Source organism: Ceratotherium simum, chromosome 23, assembly GCF_057802395.1.
Source record: "Ceratotherium simum simum isolate JZ-2026a chromosome 23, ASM5780239v1, whole genome shotgun sequence".
Lineage (NCBI taxonomy): Eukaryota > Metazoa > Chordata > Mammalia > Perissodactyla > Rhinocerotidae > Ceratotherium > Ceratotherium simum.
In genome coordinates this window covers 3,880,819-3,907,335 of record NC_141922.1, presented here as the reverse complement: position 1 = coordinate 3,907,335, position 26,517 = coordinate 3,880,819, and the positions used below count along the sequence as shown (strand labels likewise).

The following is a 26,517-nucleotide window of genomic DNA, read 5'->3' as shown; positions in this document are numbered from 1 at the left end:
GTAAATCTATTCATCTTATACTTACTTTTATAGAGAAACTTAGTCTAGATTTCAAAGATAAATTCTCCATATAGTCAACATCATTTGTAATTGTGATCTCACTGAAGATGATTTAATCACTACATTTACTTTGCAATGAAATATGAATGAGAGCCTGGTATCTTGTCTCTGGAATGTAAGGATATTGCTTTATTTCCCAACCAAGGATCCAGCAAGAGCTGAAAACTGTCTAAAGTTATCCAGACTTTCATTCTTCCTGTTGGCAAGCCTCCACGCCCCCTGTCCAAAACCTCCTAGGAAAGTGTCCAGAACAATTGACAGTGATAAGCTCAGAGGGAATCATGTGAGAGTCCAGTGACTCTTAAAGCCACTGCTAGCTCTGAGTATCCCTGCCTTTCTTCCTTCAGTACTCACCCCTGGAATGCATTCCCCTAAGTCCCAGCACAGCTCCATACTTTGCTCAGGCATTCACTGATTTATTTAAAAACAATTACTAAGCACTTATGTCCCAGACAATAAACTGACAAAGAGAACATGTCTTTGCCTATGATGGGGTTGTGGTCCAGTGGACAGAAAGTTTCTAAAATACTTATACCCATTTAAAGATTATCCACAATAGAGAGATGTACATTGGGCTAGAGAACTCCGGGGAAGGAATCCTGGAGTAGGCAGGGAAGGCTTCTAGGAGGTGGTAACATCTGAACCTGGTCTTGAAGAATCAGGTAAGAACTTTTCGGTTGTGAACAGAAACAGGGGAGTTAGACAAGTCCCACTTTCTCCATCTTCCCAAATGCTTCTTCATCTGCACTTAGGGTAAACTCCCTTAATCGGTATTGAGCAACATGGCCTAGAGGGCAATAAGGACCGGAGTTCCAGTCCTAGGTCCATCATTTTCAAGCTGTGTGACACTGAACAAGTCTGTTTACTCTCTGAAGTCTGTTCCTCATACCTGTGAAACGGGGGATGATAAAGACCTGGTGAGGCTGTCACAGGGATGAATCAAGATAATATTTCCTCCCGCGCATACCACAGCGAATGCTTAATGAAGAGTCCTGTCACCTCTTGGCTGTGTGCTACCTTGGCCAAGCTCCTGAGTCTTGACTACCCTGCCCACTGCAACTCCTAGCCCTCCACCCCTGCTCTCTCCACTACCCCTGCTGGTGCCTGGACTTGCACGACTGCATCTCTCACGTCATTCAGTCCCTGTCCGCCCGCCACCTGCTCAGAGAGGCTTTCCTTGACCACAGTTATAAACAGGCCCTACCCCTTGCTCTCGATGTACCTGCTTTATTTTTATTCAGGGTCTCTGGCCTATCTCCTCCCCAGTGTCAAGTCCATAAAGGAACGGGCTTGGCTTTATTCACTGTCATACCCCAGCATCCAGAATGGTGCCTGGCACACAACAGGCCCCATAAGTGTTTGTCGACTGAATTAACATAAAATGGGACATGTAAAATTGGAATAATATCCATCTTGTAGGGTTGGTTAGAGGTGAAATGAGACGCAGCATGACAGAAAAGCATATAATCATGGCAGGCATAGAGTCAGGTTGCAGCCTCACCCCACTAGCCTGGAGACAGAACAGACTCGCTGCGGGGGAAGCAGATGCGGAGTTCCGCAGGGATCCGGAGCAGTGGGGCTCTCTCCCTCGGAGTGACAGTACCACACCCACATGCTGCAGGGTTTCCAGGTTGCTGGGTAAAGAAACAACCTTGGGGTTTAGTAACAGTACTGGTTTTCTAGGTATCAACCTAACAGCTGATGGGTTAAGTCTAAGGCACAGGCTCCTGGCTGACCAGGCTGGTAAGATGTTATGTTCTACAGTCTTTGTGGAAAATATAAAGATTGTTAGTCCAGTTCCACCGAAGTGAGTGAGCAGCAGGTGGAGTGAGTGAGCGTCAACAGCCATCTAAACAAATCAGTGCCGTCACTACACATCCACTGCACACTGCGTGTTCTTCCCTTACCTGTATCCGTAAATTACCAGAGTGACAGTCACATACGAAACAGTATTACTGACCTCGAAGAATGGAAAGACTCAGACATGTGACGATGAAACGAACATCTCGGCCAACGGACCAGCTTGAGCAGAACTACAGAGCTAAGAAGGTGGGTGGAGGGAGCAAAATTCCCAGCTGCATTTGGCTGAAAACCAATGTGGAGAAGGGAGGAGGGGAGGACTGGAAAGGGAGGCTGTGGACAGATGATGGAGGGACTTTGAGGGCCGAGCCGAGGAGCCTAAACTTTGTCTGATGGATTGTCAATTATTCCGGAAAGTTTCTGACCAGAGAATGCCGATTTAAATTAAACACATGTGGTAGCAATCAAACTAATTGATACAGAGAAGGGACCGAAGTATGAACTTCTACTTAAGGGATAAGCAGGAAGAAATAATGAAGGCAGAATCATGAGAGAGGGATTGGCTGGGAGAGGTAAAATTCCAGAGGTTTGATGATGATCAGTTGCTAAAAAATCTCTGATGTTTAAAACCTGAAGAACTGAGGACATTGATTAAAAGGGATAAGGAAAAAGGGGGAAGGAGCAAGATCTGAAGGTTCTGTGAGGACCTACTTTACTTCAGTACTAGCTGAAGAGTCCTGACGAACCTAAGAGGCCGCCTTGGCTCTCTCCTCCACCTGGAGTGACTGTGGCACCTCTTCGAGGCACACACGGCAGCAAAGGACGTTAGCGCTTCCTGGGTCTCACTCCTAAAACTGCTCTCAGCCCGGTAAGGAGATGGACCAGAGCACTACCAGGAATCATTCAACACTGGCTCAAATCTCACCTCTTCCACAGAACACACTACAGAACGTCCTTTGGCGCCCAGCAACCGCTCTCTCCTCTGGACTCAGGCTGTGCTGACAGACAGAATCCTTCCCCACACTCCCCATGCTGGCACTCGGCGGCCTTTCTCTCTCCAACTAGATACAAACTCCCTGAGGGCCTGGTTTACGTCTGCCGAACCTCCTGTCTCACCACGGACTGAACAAGGGATGAGACCAACAAGGGCAAACGCTGAGCACCACTTAGTGCCTCCGCGCCACTGCTGGGGTTAGGAGGGTCCAGAGACGGCCATGGGCAAGCATGATTGACCACTGATTCCAGAACATGCTGGGCACCCCGCAGCCCGCGGGCGTCTGACACTGTACGAGAGCGCAAGCTCCAGCACTCACAACTCCTCTCTACCCCGTTAGGAAGCCAACAATGACTTCTTAGGCTGTGGCACTCGGACACACATCTGTTGCACACAATTCATCACTAGAGCATCTGTGCTCAGTGTATAAATAAAAGCACAAATATTTCTTGAGAGAGCACTTGTGGGATGTTTGTGCACAATAAAAACATAAGCAGTTACATTTGTATGTAAGAATACTAAAAAAGTATCCAGTCATCAACTAGGCAAAAACACAAAACTAAATTTCAGGAAAAATTAACTCAGGGTAAATTAAACTAAGAGGAATTAGGTTTCTTCTAAGTCAGACTGTCAAATACTAGAGTTATTAGGAACTTATTATTTTAGAAATGTAACATATACATCTAAGAACAGATTATATATGTGTGTGTACAGATATACACGTATATCTGCATGTATGTATACACACTGAATGTATTTTAGGATACCAAACTTGGGTCCTTAGAAGATGCCTTTTCCCCCCTTTCCTCTATTTTCCACATGTTTAAATGGGGAAAAAAGGCACATATATTTTGAAAACATACCGAGCAAAGTACACAGACTCATCACACCAGCAATAGTTAAGATGCTGCTTACGCCAGTATCTTAACTGTATTTTATAAAAAGCAATATTCAAACACCATTTTATGTTCATTGTGAAAGACAAAAACCATTTGAAAATGTTTCACATTTCCTGAACTCAAAAAACAATAAATATACAAGCATATTCTCTTAAATTCTCCTGAATTACAAAGATAAATTATAATGGCAACTTCAAACTAAAAATTTTCACTCTAATTAACATGACATTAAAACTGAAAAATAACTTGGAATTCTATATAATCTCGTGAGTAATCTGGTATCACACATACATATCTTGTCTAAAAAAAATCTATGAGCCATATTTAAATGTATTTAATGATGGTAAAGTTATGCAACTTGGGGTAGTCAGACTGTTTAAATTTTATAAGCTATTCTAGGAGTGACCACACTCACAACACACAGACATCTAATCTACCGGGATCCTCCTACCACAACTGGTGTAAACGCGTCTACCCTGCCGCTCGCTGTGAGGTTTTCTGGCTGAGCCTCTCACCTGACACGGAGACGGCGTGTGTCCGCACCCCTTGCCTCTCGCTGTTGGCCAGCCTGTAAGAGAGGAGCAGAGCTGTGAGTGCCGCACTCGGGCCCAGATGACCGTGCTCACGCTGACAGGGCTGCCCAGAGTCAGGAAGACCACGCCATTTCCCATGGAGACTACACAATGTAGAGGGTGACTTTTACAAAATCGGACTCCATTCCCTGAGGCACTTAACCAGACTTCGTCACGTTTTCAAGATCAAGAATTAAGACAGACAACGGAAGGAACGCTGAACTGCTCTGAGAAAGCAACTCACGACAGCCACTTACAACACTGCAAACTATTTAATGTGGTGTACATGAGTTGGGTAAAATTTTAAATTTAAATGCTAGACTGCAAGGGATTGCCCAAAAGTTACAAAATAGAGGGAAAAAAACCTCTGGAATTGAAATTTGCTCTCTAAAACATAATTTGAAATACTGTGGTATGACTGGTCCTTCTTACATTTAGAGCATGTAAAGAAACAGGTAATACATTAAATATATATTATTATTATTTACAGACTGGAAAGAGGTAAGCTTAATGTATCTGGTCACTTGTTTCATGAAATGATTCAACAACATTAGTGTTTTACGTATGCACCCACACAAAATAAAATTTTGGCCAGAAGTTTCAGCAACATTTAAAAAATGCAAGCATAGTTCAGTTTAAAATTTTTGGAAAGCACAAAACACAGAGAAAAAAGGAACCCCATAGTCTTCAGATGTCAGTTACCTTGATCTTTTTATAAAAGAAAACTTTTTCCAGATACAGAAGCATTTACCACAGAAGTAGTAAACAGAAATTTTTCTTAGTATATAGAATTTATACTAGGAAATGTTGGAACTTAAAATAGTATATCATTTTTGAGAACTAGAAATATTCAATATGCAACTGTACAGCCTCTATAATTAACGATTATAGCATAGAGCTGTAAAATTGTGTTCCTTTTATTGAATTCCTTAAGTATTTGAAATCTTATATCTTTTAAGTTTAACCAAAGTAGCTTTCTAACACTTCACCAGTTTCTCTTCTATTGCAGCTACATGACTTATCATAACTATCTTTGAACCATATTTATTGGGAAGCCACAGGGTACACATTCATAAGCAGTTTACGTCGTCTGCTTCCATATCCTGTTGCCAAAACATGGGTGTGTCCCTCTACTACACCATATTTGTGTATGCCGTTGTGGGTCAACCTTCTCACAACCGCATGGATTTCACCACTTTTCTGTCCCTTTCCCAGCTTTTTTCTTGTAGTTGATTTCTCGTTTCATAGCATTATGGTCAGAAAAGATGCTTAACATGATTTCAATCTTAAATTTATTGAGGTTTCCCTTGGTTCCCAACATATGGTCTACTTTGAGAATGTTCCATGTGCACTTGAGAAGAATGCATATTTTGCTGATTTTGGATGGAGCGTTCTATATATATTAAGTCCATCTAATCTAGTTTTTCGTTTAGTTCCACTATCTCCTTGTTGACTTTCTGTCTAGTTGATCTATCCATTGATGGCAGTGGGGTGTTAAGGTCCCCTACTATTATCGTGTTGCTGTTAATGTCTTCTTTTAGGTCAGTTAATAGTTGCTTTATGTACTTTGGTGCTCCTGTATTAGGTACATATATATTTATAAGTGTTATGTCCTCTTGGTGGAGTGTTCCTCTTATCATTATATACTGCCCCTCTTTGTCTCTCATTGTCTTTTTTATCTTGAAGTCTGCTTTGTCTGATATAAATATGGCAACACCTGCGTTCTTTTGTTTGCCATCAGCTTGGAGTGTTGTCTTCTATCCCTTCACTCTAAGCCTGTGTTTGTCTTTAGAACTGAGATGTGTTTCCTAGAGGCAGCAAATTGTTGGGTCTTGTTTTTTAATCCACGTAGCCACTCTGTGTCTTTTGATTGGGGAATTCAATCCACTTACATGTAGAGTGTTTACTGATACATGAGGGTTTAATGCTGCCGTTTTATCGCTTTTCAGTTGTTCTGTATTTCCCTTGTTTCTTGTCCTGTGTATTTCGGACTGCCAATTCAGTTTGGTGGCTATGACGGTTTTCTCAGTTTTCTCTTTATTTATCATTTGTGTCTTTGTTCTGATTTTTCATTTAGTACCATGAAGTTTGTATAAAAGATCTCGTAGATGAGATAGTCCATTCCCTGATAGCCTCTTGTTCCCTTAGTCTAAGCAGGTTTCATTCCTTTCCCCTTCCTCTTCTAAGTTGCTGTTGTCACAACTTATTCCATTATGTGTTGTGCAGCTGTGGTTAAAAGGAAGTGATTATATTTATTTTTGATGTTCTCCTTCCCTTTATCTTTAGAGTTATAATTAAGTGTTTGCTAATCTGTTCTGATAGAGAGTTGCAATTTTCTGATTTTGTCTGCCTATTTATCTCCTTGCTCAAGGCTTTGTAAACCCTTTCCTCCCTCTTTTTTTTCAGGTATGAGGGCCTTCCACTTTTCTGATCAATAGCAATAATAATTGCTGCTCTATGATTTGTGGAAATTCTGCTCTTTTAAAGTTTGTTTTATTTATTCAGTGTTTCTAGTATCTGTTAGCACTTCTAACTTACTACCTTCTTCACTCACTTCTATATCTATTTTATTATTCCTGTATGTTTTAATCCTCAAAAGTCATCTCTTAAAGACTTTCCACAGTTGAAGATACTCTGAGCACTAGTTCCTGGCCTGATGTGGGACATTAATAAATATCTATTAAATATTGTTGAGTTTGTGAAACACACTGCCTAAAAGCTAAGAGAAAGCTGGTCTTACCATCCCTCCACTCACCTGCACAGCTACTGTGTACCTATTATGTGCCAGATACTGCCCAGTGTCAGGCCTACAATGCCACATGACCCTGGCCATCAACGAGGCCACAGGGGTATGGACAAGCAAAGAGGTAATTTTTTAAAATGTGATAAGTACTATGGCAAAGTAGAAGGTGTTAGGGGAAAACACACAGGGATGCTCTCCAGGACTGGGGAATCATTTCCAGAGGAAGTGATGAAGGATGATACCTGAGAGATGAGCAGGGCCTAACTGAGGACAAGGGGGATGGAGGAAGAGTGGGTCATGCTGGAAAGAGCGTTTAAAAAGACCTGGAGGGAAAGAAAGGACAGTTCACTCCAGGAACTGAAAACAGTTCAATGTAGCTGAAGAGCAGAGCGAGAATGGTGAAACGAGGCTGGAGGAGCTAGCAGGGGAACAATCGTGCGGGATGCTGCCAGCTAGCTTAAGGGTGTTTGCATTTATCCTCAGTGCAACAGCAAGTCACGCAATGGCTTTAATTAAGAAAGCTCCCTCACGCTGTAGTACAAAGAATGGATGGACGATGGGCAAAACTGGTCAGACGAAGATGGGTAGGAGGTGTGCAGAAAAATGTTAACCTAGCAGTAGGGGCCGGCCCAGTGGCGCAGTGGTTAAGTTTGCGTACTCTGCTTCAGCGGCCCGGGATTTGCAGGTTTTGATCCCAGGCGCAGACCTATGCACCACTTATCAAGCCATGCTGTGGCAGGTGTCCCGTAAAAAGCAGAGGAAGATGGGCACAGATGTTAGCCCAGGGCCAATCTTCCTCAGCAAAAAGAGGAGGAGCGGCAACGGATGTTAGCTCAGGGCTAATCTTCCTTACCAAAAAAATTAAAAAAAGTTAACCTAGTGGGCCTGAGACTGCTATTTTTTGAGGCTGGCCCTTGGCTAGTGTTTGGGAACTTGGATTTTAGGAGGGTTCCCACCATCCTCTAACTAATAAGGGTGGTCTGCTGTACCTAAACTGTTTATACAAACAATAGAGTTCATGTTGAACCTCTGCTTTCCTTCTGAGCATCTAGAATTGTACATGCCAGGCCAACAGTACGGACGTGACCAGACTCCCATAAAACCCCCAGGCACTAAGTCTCTAACGAGCTTACTTGGAAGACAGTATTTCACACGTTATCACAACTCATTGCTAGAGGAAATGAGTGTGTCTTGTGTGAGCCCACTGGGAGGGCTCTTGGGAGCGTGCGCTGGTTTCCCCTGGACTCCACCCCTTGCGCCTTCCCCAGTCTTGCTTTGTATCCTCTTGCTGTAACACGTCACAGCCGTGAGCATGATTATATGCTGAGTCCAGGGAGTTCTTTCTAGAGAATCACTGAACCTGGGGGTGGTCTTGGGGACCCTGAGTCTGCCGGAGTAGCCCAGAGAGGTGATAACAATAGTAAAAACAGGGGAGGGACAGTGGGAAGGTGGAGAAGTGGCTCATCTGATAGATTTAGGAAGCAGAAATGAGGGAACTGGCGATGGAGAAGAGGGAGAGCAACAGAACAGAAATGATGCCCAGGTTTCACCCTCTTGACCCTATACCCAGGGCCCTCGAGGTGAAGTATTCTCTGCCGGTGAGCACTCAGCACACAGCTATAATTGTTTGTTTACCTGTATATCTGAATGTCTAGATTTTAACTTTCAAATGGTCCCCAGTTCCTAGCACACTGGCTGAGAACAGAGAAGTTACTAAATAAGTTCTTTTGGCATTACTATTTAATTCTTTTAATTTTATATATCAACACATCTACTATGAAATGCATGACACAAACAAGTAAAAACATAAGTTTCTTATTTTTAATTTTCTCACTTGTAAAACAGCCAGAATGGTACCTATTTTCAGGTTCTTATAAAGATTAGCGATGACTATAATGTGACTGTTTAGCAACAGGCCTCCACAGCATTATCACTATGACTTTTCTTGAGCTCCCTACTGAACTTAAAGAGAAAATTCATTTTAAACTTTTGATTAAACCCAAATACATAAACATGATTTACAATTGATTTGATTTCTTTCTGGAAATATTTGTTTTCTAGTTCCCCAATCATATATGTAGAAATGTGATGATTCAGGCAAATGGATTATAAAGCACAGTGATTTCCTTACAGTTTCTAACACAACCGAATAACAACATGCACAAAGCAGCACTTACTTTGGTATTGATGGCAAAGCCCGTTCACCTTCTGGGGAAAAAAAAGGAGAAAGAGATGAGGTTCCTTGTATTCCTTTTGAAAAGACTTTATGTGTAGAAATCAGGGAAGGATGGGTCCTATTCTAGTATCTTAGCAATAACCTTTAAAGGAAGTAATGTCTATCTTAGGCTTTCGTGATTTTATTTTCAATATTGATAACAAACATAAACTGACTGTAGGTGCATATTGTTTAAAAGGTACTGCCTAATCAAAACAAAGCACTATGGTGATAAACTGGTAAGAGATTTCCTCCCCAGGAGACTCTAAAAGATGAAGGATTTCTTATGATCAAAGTCAACATTTCTTACCAAGGGACTGAACATTCAGCATTTTGATAAAAACGCTCACTAGTAGCGACAGCAAAACCTATGCAGTAAACACAGAGAAATACAAAGAAAACAAATCCACAGGATGTGCAGCTCCCAGAAGAACCCACGTACTAGAGGAGCCAAGGAACCAAGCAGGCCTGCAGAGTGGTGACCTGAGGAGTTTCGTGAACACAACCATGGAGAGTGTGCCAAGGAGCCTCTAGCGACGGTGGTCAGCCCCCACCAATGACTGGGCTGGGCTCGTGACTTTGGGCGCAGTGACTGCCTCCTGCCGGACGAAGCTGAGGACTCTGTTCAGCGGTTGGGGGACTCGCTCTCCCTACTCCGCCTTTTGTGAACCAGGAAGTCTGGAGCCCCTCTGGTTTCATCTCTTTAATCTGGATTAATCTAACAGGCTCCTAACTGATCAATCCTCTCTTGTAACTCATCCCTGGGCTAAGTTACTACCAGCATAACCTTCCCCAAATACAAATTCATCAAGTCATTCTCCTGCTTAAAATTTTAGTGTCTCTTGATAGCTTTTAGGATGAAATTTAAGCACCTCAGCTCATCCCACAAAGCACTGCTTTGATTCTTTTGGCACACAACGCTGCTCTGTCTCCCATCCTTGGGTGTGTCTGCAGGGTTGTGGGGTGCAGGTGGGTAGGTGCCCATCTACCATCCATTTCTCGGACACCTTCCTAGGCAGTTCCTTGTTAACACCCCTGCGTAGTCATCCTTGCTGTCCATGGTTCCTCTCCTTTCATTTGCCCTTGAACTCAGTCCCATCAGTTCCCTCCACCCCCCAGGCCACTGAAGTTACCCTTGTCAAGGTCTCCCCAGTCTCATTCTCTACTGTTTCCTGATCCTTTGGGATTGCATATTGTATTTCCCTGAATGCATCATGCTGCCTTCACACTTCCACCCGCTCTTACTTCTGGTGGAAATATCATTTCTCAACCTTTCAAAGCTCAATTCACAGCAGCTCTCCTCACAGCAGCTCTCCCCGGAACACTCCACGGGGCTCTGAATGGCCCTCCTGTGCTTCTGCTTAGCGTACGTAAGAGCACTTCCATGTATCAGACTACTTGAAGGTTAGACTTACCCTGCCCACAGGTGTCCTTAACAGCTAGCAGAGTTTCTGGCACTCAGGAGGCTCTCAGACCACTGCTTGGTAAATGAAGAATTAAATCAGCCTCGGACCCCAAGTGAGTGACTTTCTGAACAACTGTTTGTTTACCCAGAGATCGTGCTGCCTAACTTGCAGGGATAGTTGTGAAGCTTAAATAACACAGAATATATACAACCACTGCATAATATCCAATACATTGCAGGAATTCCATCCAAACTTCCTCACTCTGACTTTTTGACATCCAAATTTCAAGCAAAATAACCTATTATACCATGAAGACCAAAGTCAGAATAATCGGAAAATCCTATTATTAGTTTACTATCCCATGAATGCTATTACCACCATCTTAACCACACTCAACACTGTTAATTAATAATATGGCCTTTCAAATGACACATCTGTGATTTCTAATTGTTTGCACTCTTTGTTGAAATTTCTACTTCCTTGGAGAGAAAAAGAAACCAGTTATTAAATATTTGGTTAATAGAGACTTCCTAAGTAGCTTGGGCAGGAGTAGAAAGAAGGCTGTAAATGAGGTGATTAACAACTGAAGGATCTTAAGAGAGTAAATTTTCAGGAAGCAAAAAAATAACAGAATATTGAGAAAAATGGCAACAGACACTATTAGCAGCAGCATTATAAAAAACATAAACACTCACTAACTAAAATGCCCAATTCTAGGAGTTAATTTTTAACATTCTTTTCAATTTATAAGTTGAATGAATAACATATGACTTTTCATGTCATTCACATGGTTTGTGTCTTATTTCTCTGGATAAATTCTTTAGGAATAAGGACATAACTTTGTATTAACTTACATTTTTATTTTTATTTTTAGAAATGATACTTTTAATTTTTGAATAACAGCATTTATCTATTGTTTATTTAAACAATTAGTACAGATTCATTGTAATAAATCAAAATCATAAAGGTATATAACGTGGAAAAAAAGTGAAAAAGTTGAAGGTTCCCTCCCCTGCTTCAAATACAATTCCATCCTCCTTAGAAGTATTCATTGTCCACAGCTGGGCACTTAACTTTCCAGACTTCCAGACTTCTTTCATGCTTATAAATTCACATACACAGGTTTGGATATACATACATTTGTGCACGTAGGTTTTTAACCCCAAAATAGTGCTATCATCATTATGAACTGCTGCACAGTATTGTATCAAGTACGCATGTTCCCTCATTTATTTATTAATTCCCAGCCTGTGGACACTTAGGTTGTGTCCAATTCTGTGCGATTATAAACAGCATAGGGTGAATATCCTGTGTCAGTGGTTCTGCAGGACTGATTTCTAGGAGGTGGATTACTGGACAGGGAGCTACTGCAACACTGTCCTCTGAAAACGCTGTACCAACTGCCACTGATACCAACAAAGCGTGAGAGTGCATTTTCCAACAGTCTTGTATGGTCAGTCTTTTTACCAATCTAATAAACATAAGATGGCATCTGTCATTGTGTCCTATGTTTACTGGACATTTGTATGTCCATTCTTCTATGAGGCGCCCATTTTTATACTGAGCTGCCTTATTCAAATGAGCTGAGGGCCCAGCCCAGTGGCCGAGTGGTTCAAGTTCCTCACGCTCTGCTTCAGCGGCCGGGTTCATGGGTTTGGATCCCGGACATGGACCTACTCCACTCACCAGCCACACTGTGGCGGTGTCCCACGTACAAAAAAAAAATAGAGGAAGATTGGCACAGATGTTAGCTCAGGGCTAATCTTCCTCAAGCAAAAAAAAGAAGAGCTGGAAGAACACTTGAAAAATAAGAGATTCTAATTCTTCATTGCTTGTGTTACAAATGTTTTCCCCTCTGTCTTACGGCTTTAAAACATGTTCTTTTACTACAAGAAGCATTTTCATGTTTATACAATGAACTCCATCAATTTTGCTCTTCATATCTTCTGGGTTTTGTGTCATGATTACAAGTATGCATCCCTTCCCTCACAATATGGCACATTTAACATTTTTCACAAAATACAATCTTTCTGTCAAGAAATTCTCCCAAAACATATAATTAAATAATATTTGTAAGGTACAAACTTGTTTAAAGCACAAAGTGAAAAATCAAGAGCTTATGGCTGAAAAAGTTTTAACTGAGAGTAGCCTTTAGACATTTCTAAAAGCAATTTCATTACTATATTTCACATAAAGAAAGCTATGATAAAATATACACTATTTTATTTTATTTACACTATATTTTAGAAAAAAAAATAAATGAATAGGCTTTATTGGTCTGATCTTAGTGGGAAAACATCTTTGCCAGATCAGCCGTGTCCTGGGATCCACACACTTACTTCCTGGCCTTTTGGCTTATGGCTTTAGCTACTGTTTTCAGAGCACATCACGACACTAACTTTTAAATAAAGGCTTCAATGATTCCTCTGCTTCACACGCATGCACGCGCGCACAGACGTATTCCACCCCCACCCCTCCTTCCAACTGCTCTGTCAACACCGAGTCCCCAACTGCTGGGCAGGCAGGGCCTCCTGCTGTGTCCACACCAGGAGCTCAGCGCTTCGTCGTTTGCTCTGCTTGTACTTTTCTACATCCTCTTCACTACTCAACCCAGCTCTGCTTACCCGGACACACGCCACTCGGCCCCTCCAGACTCCTTCCTCTGTAGCGGTCCTAGTCACACACATGCATACTGTCAGGGATCTTGCATCAACCTGCCACCCAGCTGGCTGCTTTATGGGGGCTGTTGTGGACCCATCCACCGCACTATAAAGTCAGTATCATTCTTTTACAGATGGGGAATTTCAAAGTCAAGGTTCATACCCTGGGTCAAGATCACACTGCAACTAGTTGCATCGACAGGCACAACAGTTAAAGTTCATGAATACTGTACGTGCCAGGCACAGCTGCAAGCCTCTTACATATATGAGGTCATTTGTCCTCCCCAATACCACAGAAGATAGGTACCACTCTTTGTGTTTTACAGATGAGAGAACTGAGGCCCAGAAAGGTTAACTAATTTACATACAGATGGAAGCACAGAGGACTCATGCTTGGAACCCACAAGTTGATACAATTCCAAAAGCCCAGTTTTCTCCTGCTACCACTATGCTATTATCCTGCTGGGAATATTTTCATTTGATTATTTCAGAAATCCCAATCCTCTAAAACTTTCCTTCTTACTGCCTTGCAAAACCCCAGATCATTTCTGAAGTCATACAGCCTTGTTTCTAGGACAGTTATTCATTCTAATTGTTGATTTTACATCATGACTTAGAACTAATTTTTGTTCTTTGACTGTTCTAAGTTTTTGAGATCTATAAGGAAAAACAGGAAAGAGACTTTATTTAATATCAGTTACAAGGGACACTTTAAAAAAACAAAACAAAACAAAACCCAGAATATAATCCCAAAAGTTTATTTAAAAATACTAATGGTAACCTAGAAAATAAGTATGGTGTTCAAAACACAATAGTCTAAACACAAACAATGTTTTCTTTAAGCTCTATTCAAATCCAGCTCTTAAGCTGTGAGCTGGATCACTTCCCTACAAAAACAAGAATACAGATTTACTGGGCTGAATTATTTGTTTAGTCTTCACGTTTACAAAGTTACCTAAAAGAAAGATTACAGGCTGTTGAGGATGAGCTCATCTAAGAATTTAATGGGAATGCTCAAACAGAAACAGAACCTCACCTTTCTGGGGTCTGATGATAAAAGACTGCGTGGCTCCATTCACCAGCCGGCAATATCCATCTATCAAGTCAGCCATATTCTCTGCAATGGTTAGGGATGGTGCTGTCACTGTCAGAGGCTAAAAAGGGGAAAAGACCAAGAAAGAGCCGTTATTGTTCTTTCCAATAATCAAAGGGACAGCTGTGCTATGACATCAGATCCCTAGATACACTTGAAAACAGAGAAGAGTGGGAGTGGAAACAAGATTTGTCCTAAGGTTTGAGTGAAAAAGGAAGTTTGATATTTAAGGCTGTTATTCCTAGAAAATGTGACAGAAGGCAAACCCAGAAGAAAACAGAAAAATCACTTAAACTGAGACTCACTTTCCAGAACAAAAGGAGGTAAAAAAATATTTTCCTTCAGAACGTCTGGCCCCTTTGGCACACTCTAATTAAGGGAAGAATTTAGACAATGAGTAAGTCAAGTATGGCTCATCTGAGAAACTAGACTAACATGGATCAACCATCCACCACAATTTTTCTAACATTAAAGAAAATTAGTAAAATTTCATTATTTTTAGCATGCAAAGCATGTTCTGCCTAAAAGCTTAGAAATCACTCTTTTCAATGTAAAAGATGCAATTGTGATAAACTTCCTCAAGACCTATCATTAAACATTATCCAGGAGATAATCAAAGTTGTATTTTACTTTCAAATACAGGTGTGTCTTAATTCATGTAGTATTCATAATCTCCTAAATAAACAACTTATTCACCTGCATTATCCTAAATATTATTTGGGCGACAGCAAAAAGAAAGGCAGGCAGTTTGAAAATGATGGTGCCAAACAGGAACATTCCTGAGATATTTTCAGGAAATTTCAATTTGTAAAAAGGTTTCAATATTTTATGGTATCATTTAATTCCAAGAAAAAAACGCACTTCCTAGAGCCTCAGAATGGACATAACCAAAGTATCTAAAGTTCTTCTTCCACAAGTTCTGAGAATAACACAGTCTGCTCTTGGCTTCCATGTAAAGTGTTGGAACAGTGGGTGACACATGTGACAGGAAGTAGCTGCTGTGGTTATTATTATAATTATTACCACTCAGAGAATGTCACATACAACACAGTCTGGAAAATAACACACTTTACAGAATATATAAATATTTTCATATAATTCTAAGAAGTTGATTTTCTTGGTAATTCACAATAATCTTCAATCATCTTCACAATAACGCCCCTGATTGATTTTTAAATCTGTCTCTTCTTCTATTCTTGGGAGCATCTAATTATTATTCATAATGTAACACTTACTATGTAAGAAAAAGTTGTGATTTTGATGATCCATGAAAACTTCATCCTTATCCCCCCAAAATCATCATTTCTAAAATACCACTTGGTTTTAGTTTTCCCTGAGTATTCCTTACCTCGGGTGCGCCTGCTATTTTTAGTTGTAGCATTCCTTTTCTGTCCTTGTCTTCGCTGTTTGAATACTGAATGGTCTGCACTTGGTTGAAGTCAGCCAGATGTGTTGGCTTTGGAAAGAAAAGGCAAAAACTTTGGACGACAGATAAAAGACTCATGTTAACTATTCTGTGAAATGCTCATGGTCCAAACCCCCATCCCACTCTCCTTAACACTGGATGTCTGGGGGGACAACTGCTAGTCCGTGTAGCCCCCAGTGGGGATTCCTCCCTCTGCAGAGCAGCTGGGGAATCGCCAGGAGCCATCTGCTTACTTCACGCTTAGGAATGTGCCTGCTGTTTGTGCTCATGACGGCCAGCGAGGAGCACTCCACCTGTGGGGTCTGGGTGAGTGAATTACAGGTACCACAGAGAGAGAAAACACACGACAGAGAAAGGAAGGAAGTAGAAGGAAGTCCCTGACTTGATTCATGTGCTGGCCTGGGGGGGAATGGTGTGAAATTCTTGGTCGAAGTGAACATTCTGCTCCCCGTCCCACAGAGAGAGGGACCCAGGCTCAATCCCAATGCACCGTGAGCTAGAATAACTCTCTGAAACTTACTGAAGTTCTAGAGAGTAATGGAGCTAGGGAGACAGTAGGTATCCAAGGGACCCTTTCCATACAGACATGCCAAGAGAGATCATTCCTTTTTCCAAGTAGAATAAACTCTTTTTTTCTTCTTATGAAGACAAAATATGCCCATCTGTCTTTTACTTTTCTAGCATTTCACGACAATGATCACTTTGCATGTCAGGATTCCTACACATTTACACAAAACAATTAGCCTAGTTAATATTCCACTCTCTTAGAATATCACGAAGTATTAGCCTCTCCCCGCCAAGCGCCCCACTCAGCAAAGATTATGCCATTGAGACTGAGCCGGAATTATGGCCCAGAAAGTGAGTCATACTCAGCTCCCCTTCACAGCAAAACATCTTTACAGCTTTGCTTTCAGACATACGTGTGTTCTGTAAGGCCTCCCTGCCTTCACATGGGATGAAGGGCAGTCCTCCATTCTCCCCGTCCTAGGCCTCCGGCAGCATGCAGCATGGCCCCCTATGCCCACTCTCCTCTCTTGGCCTCTGTGGCATCTGCCCTCAAAGGGTTTCTCCTACCTCTCTGGCTCCCTTTCACAGTTCCTTTTACTGGCTTCTCCCCTACTCAATCAATAAATGTTCAAGTGCCACAGGGCTCTGCGCTGGGCCCCATTCTTCCCCCAGCTGTGCATGGCCCAGCGAATACCATCCAGTCCCATGGCAGAAGTACCACCTCCAGCCCTGAACTTGGACTCATGTATCCAACTCCCTACATGACATCCCACGTGGACATGAGGCAGTCTGCAAACTTAGCACAGTCACAGGTCCTCCCTCAAAACATGTTCCTCCTCCGTCTTCCTCACTTCAGTAAAAAGCATCACCATTCAACTCGGTGCCTGAGCCAAAACATGAAGGCATTATCACTGACCCCCTCTTTCCCTTACTCCCATACCCGGCCTAGCTCTAAACATCCAGAATCCGTGTGTTTCCTTTCCATCTCCACAGCTACCACGCTAGTCCCAGCCACCGCATCTTATCACGCAATTATTCCCCAACCAGTTTCCCTTCCTCCATGTTTGTCCCCCTACCACAGACTGCCCCTACCTGGATGCCAGGGAGGTACTTTAAAACGTAAATCAGGTCCTATCAGTCCCCTGCTTATAAAGGTACAGGGCCAGCAGAAAGGACTCAAACACCTGTCTGAACTGGACCTCTGCCTGCTTCTCGGACCTGATCTCCTACCATGACCTCGTCTTGATGGGATACACTCTAGTCTCACCGGGGCAAAACCATTCCCTGGTGGGTTGCTTTTGGTTCACCCAAGAATGAGGGATGTGAATGAGGACTAGGGCTGTGAGACATCATAGAAAGTGCAGGAAATTCTCTCACAATGAAAAACTGCCCTGTGTCCTGAATGGCTGCCAAATGTCCAGGTATATATTCATTTTGGTGAAAAATCTGAGTCTAGAACCCAAGGCTAGTTTAAAACACAAAGTATATTCTGCACTGAATTTTCCAGGAATGCAACTGATGTGTAATTCAGGGGATATTATACTTTGCTATCTTCGGAATTTTACTATGAGTTGCTCACCACCTTGGAAAATGACATCACTGAGGGCAATCAATGCTTGTTTGGTATCTGAGCTGCTGACACAATGCACCCATCTGTGTAGCACCATATGTGTAGCTATTGCACACACATATGTAATAGAAGAGATCCGAGGCGTCTTCTAACAGACTGGGAACCAAATATTATTAAGTTGGTAGTGACATATGAAATGAGGGATATCTCAGTTTCAGTACAGGATTACATTAAAACATTCCTATTATTGCCATCTTATAATTTAAAAAATTTTTCCAAAACACAATAAGAAATTTAAGTTATGGAAATTATTGTATTGAAATTATTTTTTATTTCTTTTTTCAACCTATTGTTTCTCTGCCTCATTCTGACATTATCCCCCAAGGTCGACCACATAACTTTTCCTCATCACTTCCCTATACTACTTGTAAGGAATGACTTTCAGTTGCACTCTCTCAAATTAAAACTTTCATTACAAGTTATCTGAATATTCCATAATGTCTGCCAATGTTTGCGCTGAGCATTGACATATTGAAAGAGATATTTTGAAACTCTATGTATATGACATACTCTGTAATTTAATTTCAGGATAGCAAAAGGGTAGTAAATAAAGAAGATAGAGTTGGGAGGGGCCGAGCTGACCATCCAGTCTACGCTGGATGACTAGATACTCTCCCTCACATCATCCTATTGTCGCCCTTTTTCACTATCAGATTATTTTTGTTGCTTATCTTCTTTTTTATATTCGATCTCACAACCAGACTGAAAGCCCCACGAGGGTGATACAGTGGTGGACGTCCATCTTGTCCACCACTGTATCACAAGGAAGTAGGGCCATACCTGGCACAGGAGGGAGCGAATGAATGGACTTGGAGAACTTATTAGGTGCTGGGCTCTGCTCTAAGTACCAGGGATACAGTAGTGAACAAGGATTACATGAATCCAGGCAGTAAACAAATAATCACACAAGTAAGCATTTAATTACGATTGTGATAAGGACTACGACACAGCAACAGAGGGTACTGTATGAAAATATATCTAATTTGTTTGGGGGTTAAGGGAGGAAATAGTGAGGGCCTCAGAAAAAGTGGAAAGTGAAAAGAGAATAAGGGAATAAGACCTGGGCTCCATGAAGACAGGACCATGTTGATTTCACTCTGTACTGGGCCACTAGAATCCAGCTCACCGCCCAGCACAAAGCAGCTACACAAATATACGTGCAAACTGACTAAAGTAACACTTAAAGCACATAAGTAGTCATTATCCAGCAAAAGGAGAGGGAAAAGGCGCTCAAGGAGGAGACTCTCCTTAGAACTGTGCTCTCCAATATGGTAGCTGGAAGCCACGTGTGGCTATTGAGCACCTGTGCGTGGCCAGTCCACACTGAGATGTGCCAGAAGTGTTGAATGCATGCCAACTTCAAAGACTTAGTATGATAAAAAGAATATAAAGTATCTCAATAATTTTTATAGAGATTATACCTTGAAATGATGATATTTTGGATATACTGGGCTAAATAAGATGTATTATTAAAATTAATTTCACCTATCTTTTTATCTTTTTAAATGTGGTTACTAGAATGTTTAAAATTACACGAGGCTTGCACCTTACTTCTACTGGACAGCACTGGAGAATAAGCTGACCTAGAAGCCAAGTGAAGTAGATAAGGACTCAGATGTACCCAGTGGGATGGGCTACATGAGGCCACTGGCACTCCTGACCAAAGCAGTTTGGGCGGACAGTGGTGGTGTGATGGTGGTAGGCAGGGAAAGCCTGAGTGGAGGAGGATGAAGAGTGAACAGCAAGAATCACAGGCCAATGCAATTAGATAACCTCAGTGGGGACTAGACACGTACCACCAGGTGCTCAATAGCCACGTGTCAAGCAGGTTTGCAACAGAGGAAAGACTAAACATGTGAGAGACCTGGGAGGGAGAGGGAAAGGGATATGGGGTTGAAAGAAGACATTTTTAGGATGGGAGAAATACATTTTTCTGTGCTGACAGGAATGACCCAGTAGAGCAGATACGTTTACTGATGCAGGAAAGACAGCAAGTGAGATGGATGGGGGCCGTTACACAAGCAGAGGGGTGGTCTTCTCCAGGAGAGTGAAGTTCACCCACGGAAGGTACAGGACAAGGAAGAGGGCAGGTGTGGCAGGCAGAAATGCAAGAAGGGCAGATGTTACGGGGACTTCTGAAGGCTCTCTCATCATCGCCCCATCCTATTTTCCTTCTACTTTACACAACCGCAACTCTTATTTCAGAGGTATAGAGATCCTTATAACCTCAAATAGAAAACATACATTTTTTTTCGTGGAACATTTACAAAAACCAACCATATGCTTGGCTCTAAAAAAGACCGCAACAAATTCAAAATAATTAATGTTTAAAAACCATATTCCCCGTTCATAAGCCAATAACATTAGAAATAATAAAAATAAAACTCCCAGAGCTACTTGAAAATTAAGTAACATTCTCCTAAATAATGCTATAACGAAAGACAGAAATAAAAACGAAATTTCAAACTATATAAAATACAATGAAAAGAATACTACATACAAAAATTGGTAAGATATGTTAAAAGTTGTACAAGAAAATGGCCTCCAAAGTAAACAAGAATAAATTTTAAAGAAGTCCTTAAAGGGAATAGCAGAAGGATAAAAATAACCAAAAGCGGAGCCAGCCCGGTGGTATAGCGGTTAAGTGCATGTGCTCCGGTGCGGGGGCCTGGGGTTCGGATCCTGGGCGTGCACCAGTGCACTGCTTGTCAAGCCATGCTGTGGAGGTGTCCCATATAAACTGGAGGAAGATGGGCACAGATGTTAGCCCAGGGCCAGTCTTCCTCAGCAAAAAAGAGGAGGATTGGCGTCAGATGTTAGCTCAGGGCTAATCTTCCTCACACACACACACAAAATAATATAAAAAAATAACCAAAAGATATTAGGAAAGGGGAATCTGTGAAGATAAATACTGAAATTATAGAAAATAAATAGAAATACGATCACTCTAATCCCTAAGCTTGTTCTTCAAAGACAGCTAAAATAGATAAACCCTTTGCAAGTCTGAAAAAAGAGCCAAATGCAAACAGACAAGCTTAAGAATCAGAGAGGATATAGAAATAAAGTTACTGGAAAGATATAAGAGGATTATGAGATGCAACTCTTTGGAGACAATTTGAAAATGTAGAGAAGCAGATGATATGCTAATAAAATATAAATAAATTACCAAAATGACATAAGAAGTGGAAAACGGGAATAGAGCTTTCACTATTGAAGAGACTGGAAAGGTGGCTGAACCTCTGAACCTCCACCATTGAGAAAGGCACCATGTGGTACATAGGTCGGTTGTATCCAACCTTTGAAGAACATGCAATTCCAATTTACTTTAAAATACTTCAGGCCATAAAATCATGAAAAGCCCCCTAATTCACCCGATGAAATTAGTGTAACTTTTAATATCATATCCTTATAAAGCTAATATAAAAAATACTAGATTAATCTCACTTATAACAAGTTGCAAAATTCTACATATTAGCAAATATAATAAATCAATATTTCAAAAGAACAATATAGTATAACCAAGCAGGAGTTACTTAATGGCTCAATATCAGCACACTCATCAATATAATATAAAATAATCACAAATTAAAGGAGAAAAAAAACCAAGATCATACCAATAAAGGCTGAAAAGGCTTTAAAATTTAGCAGCCACTCCTAATAAAAATTCTAAGCATTGAGGGCATAATTTAAAAACATAAAAGACACTTTACTAAAACTCAACAACAAACATTATCCTAAATGATGATACACTTTTAACTGATAAATTAAAATCTAAAACAAGATAGGGATATCCTCTACCACCCATTATTAAACATGATCTTCGAGGTACCTGTAAACATGAGAAAGGAAAAAATTGTATGGATCAGAGAAAAAAGTTAAAATGACTCTCTTTTTTGCTGATTACATGATTATATACCTATAAAATCTAAGACTCTAATAAAAAATGACATTAAATGAATGATAAGGTTGTTGAATATATGATAAACAACAATCAAGTATATTCTGCTATGCTTAGAGAATGAATTTTAAATGGGAAATGGCCAAAAATAATCCATTCATAATAAGTCCAAAAACTGTACAATAGGAATTAGTTTAATATGAAACATCTATATGGAAAAGACTACAAAGTCTTATTGAAGGACGTAAAAATAGACCTGAACAAATAGAAAGACATATCACATTCTTGGACAGATAACTTAATATCCAAAAATATCCACTTTCACCAAATTTCACAAAATTAACATAGAAGTTGAATCTCAAAAGAATTTTCTGTTAATTTTATAACTTTGGTTTTGAAAGACTAAATAACCAGGAATAGCTAGGAAAACATACAAAAGAAGAAATGATACATAAAGAAAGTATAAAAAAAAAGATGACCCTGGGGATGTAGCACCAAGCCACTGCACTCACATCAGTGTGGAACAGCTGCAGAAAGAGACAAGCAGATCACTGGGACAGAAGAGGGGGCCCAGAAGTGGCTTACAAAAGCAGGGTAAGGTTCAATTCCGAGCTCAAAGATTAGATTACTTAATAAACCGTGTGGACACAGCTGGCTGCTAACCTGGAATATGGACAATAGCAAGAATGTAATAATGATGACAGCCAACATTTTCCAAGTGTTTCCTATGTGCTAGGACATGATTTAAACAATTCAAATTTATTAACATATTTAATTTAATTCTCTTACCAACTCTATTAGGTACTTGCAATTATTACTGCCATTTTACTGATGAGGAAACACAAGCTGACTGTGAAGGAATGGACCCAAAGTCACAATGCTAGCACGGGAGTGACTCGAGATGGAAACCTTGGCCGTGTACTCCAGAGGCTTTTCCTCTTCACCACACTACAGGCCCCACCTTTAATCCGCTCTCCTGAGGAACCTAGATGGGACTCCCATCTTGTGCCATATGCAAAATCCCAGATGAGTTAAAGACATAAATGTAAAAAGACAAAGAAAATCTTGCAAGAAAATATGAGACTACAAATCTAATCTAAGGGCCATGACTGAAAAATCCATCAGTAAGGAAAGAAAAGATAGATAACGTCACAGAGTTTTCTGAAGAGGTCATATCAATTTATACTCTTACCAGCAGTGTATGAAGGTGCCAGCTGTTCCACATGCTTGCCAACACTTGGTATTATACATCTTTTTATTTTAGCCATTCTAGAGGATGTGTAATAGTATACACTGCATTTATCTGATGACTATGAGGCTGAACCCCTTTCCACTATTTACTGACTATTTGGATATCCTCTATTGGGTTGTCTGCCCTTTTCTTAATGATTTGTGTGGATTAAGAGTCTATTGTCAAATATATTTATTGCAAATACCTGGCTTGCCTTTCTACTATTTTTTGACAAAAAGAAGTTCTTGATTTCAATGCAGTCTAATTTATCAAAATTTTCTTTTAGAGTTAGCACTTTCTGTGTCCTGTTTAAGGAATCTCTGCCTGCCCCAAAGTATAAAGATACTCCCCTATGTTTTCTTCTAAAACTTTTATCATTTTACCTTTCACATGTAAATCAATACTCCATCTGGAATGGATTTTTGTTATGGTGTATGATAAAAGTTAAAATTCACCCTGGGGGCCAGCCCGGTGGCGTAGCAGTTAAGTTCGTACATTCCGCTTCGGTGGCCCAGGGTTCGCCAGTTCGGATCCTGGGTGCGGACCTACTCACCGCTCATCAAGCGATGCTGAGGCAGTGTACCACATAGAAGAGCTACAACTCTACAACTATGATACACAACTACATACTGGGGCTTTGAGGAGAAAAAAGAAAAAGAAGAAGGTTGGCAACAGATGTTAGCACAGGGCCAATCTTCCTCAAAAAAAAAAAATTCATTCTGTTTTCCTCTATGAATATTGAGCTGACTCAGCAGCATTTATTGACAAGTTAATCAATAATGCTAGAAATCAGGACAGCAGTCACCCTTGGGGTACAGGACTAGTGAGTGAAAAGGGGCATGAGGGGACACAGATTGTCTGTTTAAGCTCAAGAGCCAATGAGAGATTTGTCAAAAAAGAAAAAAAAATTGCAACAAAGAAAAATGAAAAAACACTGATTTCCTTGATGTGTAAAGAGACTTACAAATTGAAGAGAAAAAGAGAACCATATCAGAGGGTATATGGGAAATCTCTATACCTCCCTCTCAATTTCACTGTAAACCTAAAACTTCTCTAAAAAAAAAATAGGTCTTTATTATATATGTATCTATGTGTATATATATGTATGTTTATTATATATATGTATATGAAAATATACATATGCATAAAGAACTTTGTAAATGCTAAAAAAATTTTTATCACACACATATACACACACACACACACACAAGAATGCCCCCTTTACTACTCCAGGATATCATGGTTTGAAAACGACATATGAGCCTCTCTCAGCCCTTGAGCAAAAACAGCAACAAGAAAATGTCACTTTACACCTATTAATATAGAAAAATTAAAAGAGCTTTAAAAACTGCCGCTAGCAAGTGAGTGGGAAGCAGCAGTCTCATACACTGCTGGTGACAATGTAAAGTTTCTCAGCCTTCCTGAAAAGCAACCTGATAGCTGCTTTTAAAATTACACCTATTTGGAGGGATCCTACAGTTCCATCCCCTGGTAATCTCTTCCTTAAGGAGAAAAGGCAGCAGTGCATAAAGATAAAGACACATGTAAAATAATGTTGATTACATCACCGTCTGTGGAGCAGAAATCTGTAAGCAAACTAAGTGCCCTTCATGGGATCCCACCCGGCCACCAGAGAGAAGTGCAGAGCCAGGGTGGACTTGAAGGGATCTCGTCCACGTTTCACTGAGCGAGACCACGATGTAGGACAGGACGCCCCATGATGACCCCATTTTTGAATAACAAAACACAGGAGAAAGTTACTGGGTCATTTTCCTGTGCGCACAGGGGAAGGGAAAGAATTAATGGGAAGGCCCAGGGAAGGGTTCAAATGAAAGGAAGCAGGAGGAAGGAGCCAGGCAGAGAAGGAAATGGAAAACAGCACCCGGGTGAAAAGCAGGGATGGTGAGATATGGTTTGGTCACATCTATGCATTCATGTAAACTTATGGATCCAGGTACACGTATGAATACATTGAGTGAGAAACAACACTTGCTGGTGCAAGGTCTGAGAAGAAGCCTCTCGGCATCCTATTCCCCAATTCCGTCTAAAATGGGAGCACACCACCCCTTGTGCAGTTCTACTTTCCGTCACAGCACTAACATCACATGGCATATGAGTATTACATCCTCATTTTGTACCCCTGTCTACTAAGCGTCTCCCCTACTCGACTGTAGGCTACATGAGGGCCAGGACCTCCGTCTGCCTCGTTCCCTGTTGCATCTCTCAGCCCAGGACCGTGCCCAGCACAAAGCCGGTGCTCAGTACTCCTCGCTGAAAGAAGGCAACAGGAATAAACAGGAAAAGGCTAGCACTTCCCTCACAAGAGAGCACAAGGCCTGGCGTGGCAGTAGGGGAGACTTTTTTCTCAGTAAGGTGAATGGGGGTAGTAGGAATTTGCATGGAGCTGTGAAAGAATGAAATATTTTTTTTCTGGAAATAGCCGGAAGAGGCTGTTTCAAAGGATATGATACAAGTACAAATATACTCAAATCAGATACAGAATTGAATGAAGAAATCAGTATTTAAAACATCTCCAGAAAAACTGTAACAACTCTATTCAGATCTCATGAACATATATACAATTCGTATGATTCATTTCCTTCCAAAACTAAAGAATTCTCAAGAATTTCAACAGGGGCCTAGACTTTCTCTTCCTCTCTCCACCTTGAGCAACAACCACTGTGAAGCAGAAAGATTTAATTGCAGAACGATGTCTTTTCCAAAAAAATGCCCCATCTCCTCCATCTGAGTCCTCTGTGTCTACAGGCCAGCACAACACGACGTGTGTGTCAGGGCACAGGCAGTTGCCAGGTCTGCCCCAAAACACTTACGTTGCAGCCCTTGTCCGTGAGGTAACTGATTCCTTCTTCTGGGCCGATCGCCAGTTCCACTGAAATAATCCAGCTTGACTTTTGAAGGTGAAACAGGTGAGAGAGGTACCAGAAGGAAAAAGAAATATTTCAGATAAACGCCATGGACACATTAAAGCATCAAGGACGGGCTGGCTTAGCTTGCTATGAATCCATCTAACCAAATAACATAAAATATTTATCACTTCATTAATCCAGCATCTGCTGAGCCTAGACAGAGATAAACTGTGCTCATTCCAGTGGGTCTGAACCTAACGGCTTCTTTGGAAAGATTACTTAAAGAGGTACACTAGCCCTTAGAGAACAGTTAATCAGTGAATTGTTAAGCTGGAATTGAAGAAATCTAATTATGAATACAGGCATGCTACTAAGGAAAGATGAGTTTACTCTCCCATTGATCATTTTCTTTTTGCATTTTTCCCACTGTAAAATGACAAAATAATATTCTCATGTTGGTAAAATGTGACAAACTAGATTTCAATCAGAAATTTTAGACATATGCGGATAAGAAAA

At 40.9% G+C, this 26,517-nt stretch overlaps 1 protein-coding gene across 7 annotated transcripts in view; it reads right to left on the bottom strand.

Moving 5' to 3' along the window:
* The window catches only part of PTK2 (protein tyrosine kinase 2), a 282,896-nt gene that overhangs the window by 95,337 nt on the left and 161,042 nt on the right, over positions 1-26,517 (bottom strand). For all 7 annotated transcript variants that reach the window (XR_015555941.1, XM_087447406.1, XM_087447405.1 and 4 more), the window contains 5 exons: positions 25,966-26,043; positions 15,791-15,898; positions 14,386-14,503; positions 9,246-9,276; positions 4,269-4,321 (listed from right to left, as the gene is read on the bottom strand). Coding sequence is in view for 6 of the 7 variants with exons in the window: in XM_087447406.1 (XP_087303532.1) it covers positions 4,269-4,321; positions 9,246-9,276; positions 14,386-14,503; positions 15,791-15,898; positions 25,966-26,043 (388 nt within the window). In the remaining variant the exon portion in view is untranslated. The remainder of the gene's footprint in view (positions 1-4,268; positions 4,322-9,245; positions 9,277-14,385; positions 14,504-15,790; positions 15,899-25,965; positions 26,044-26,517) is intronic.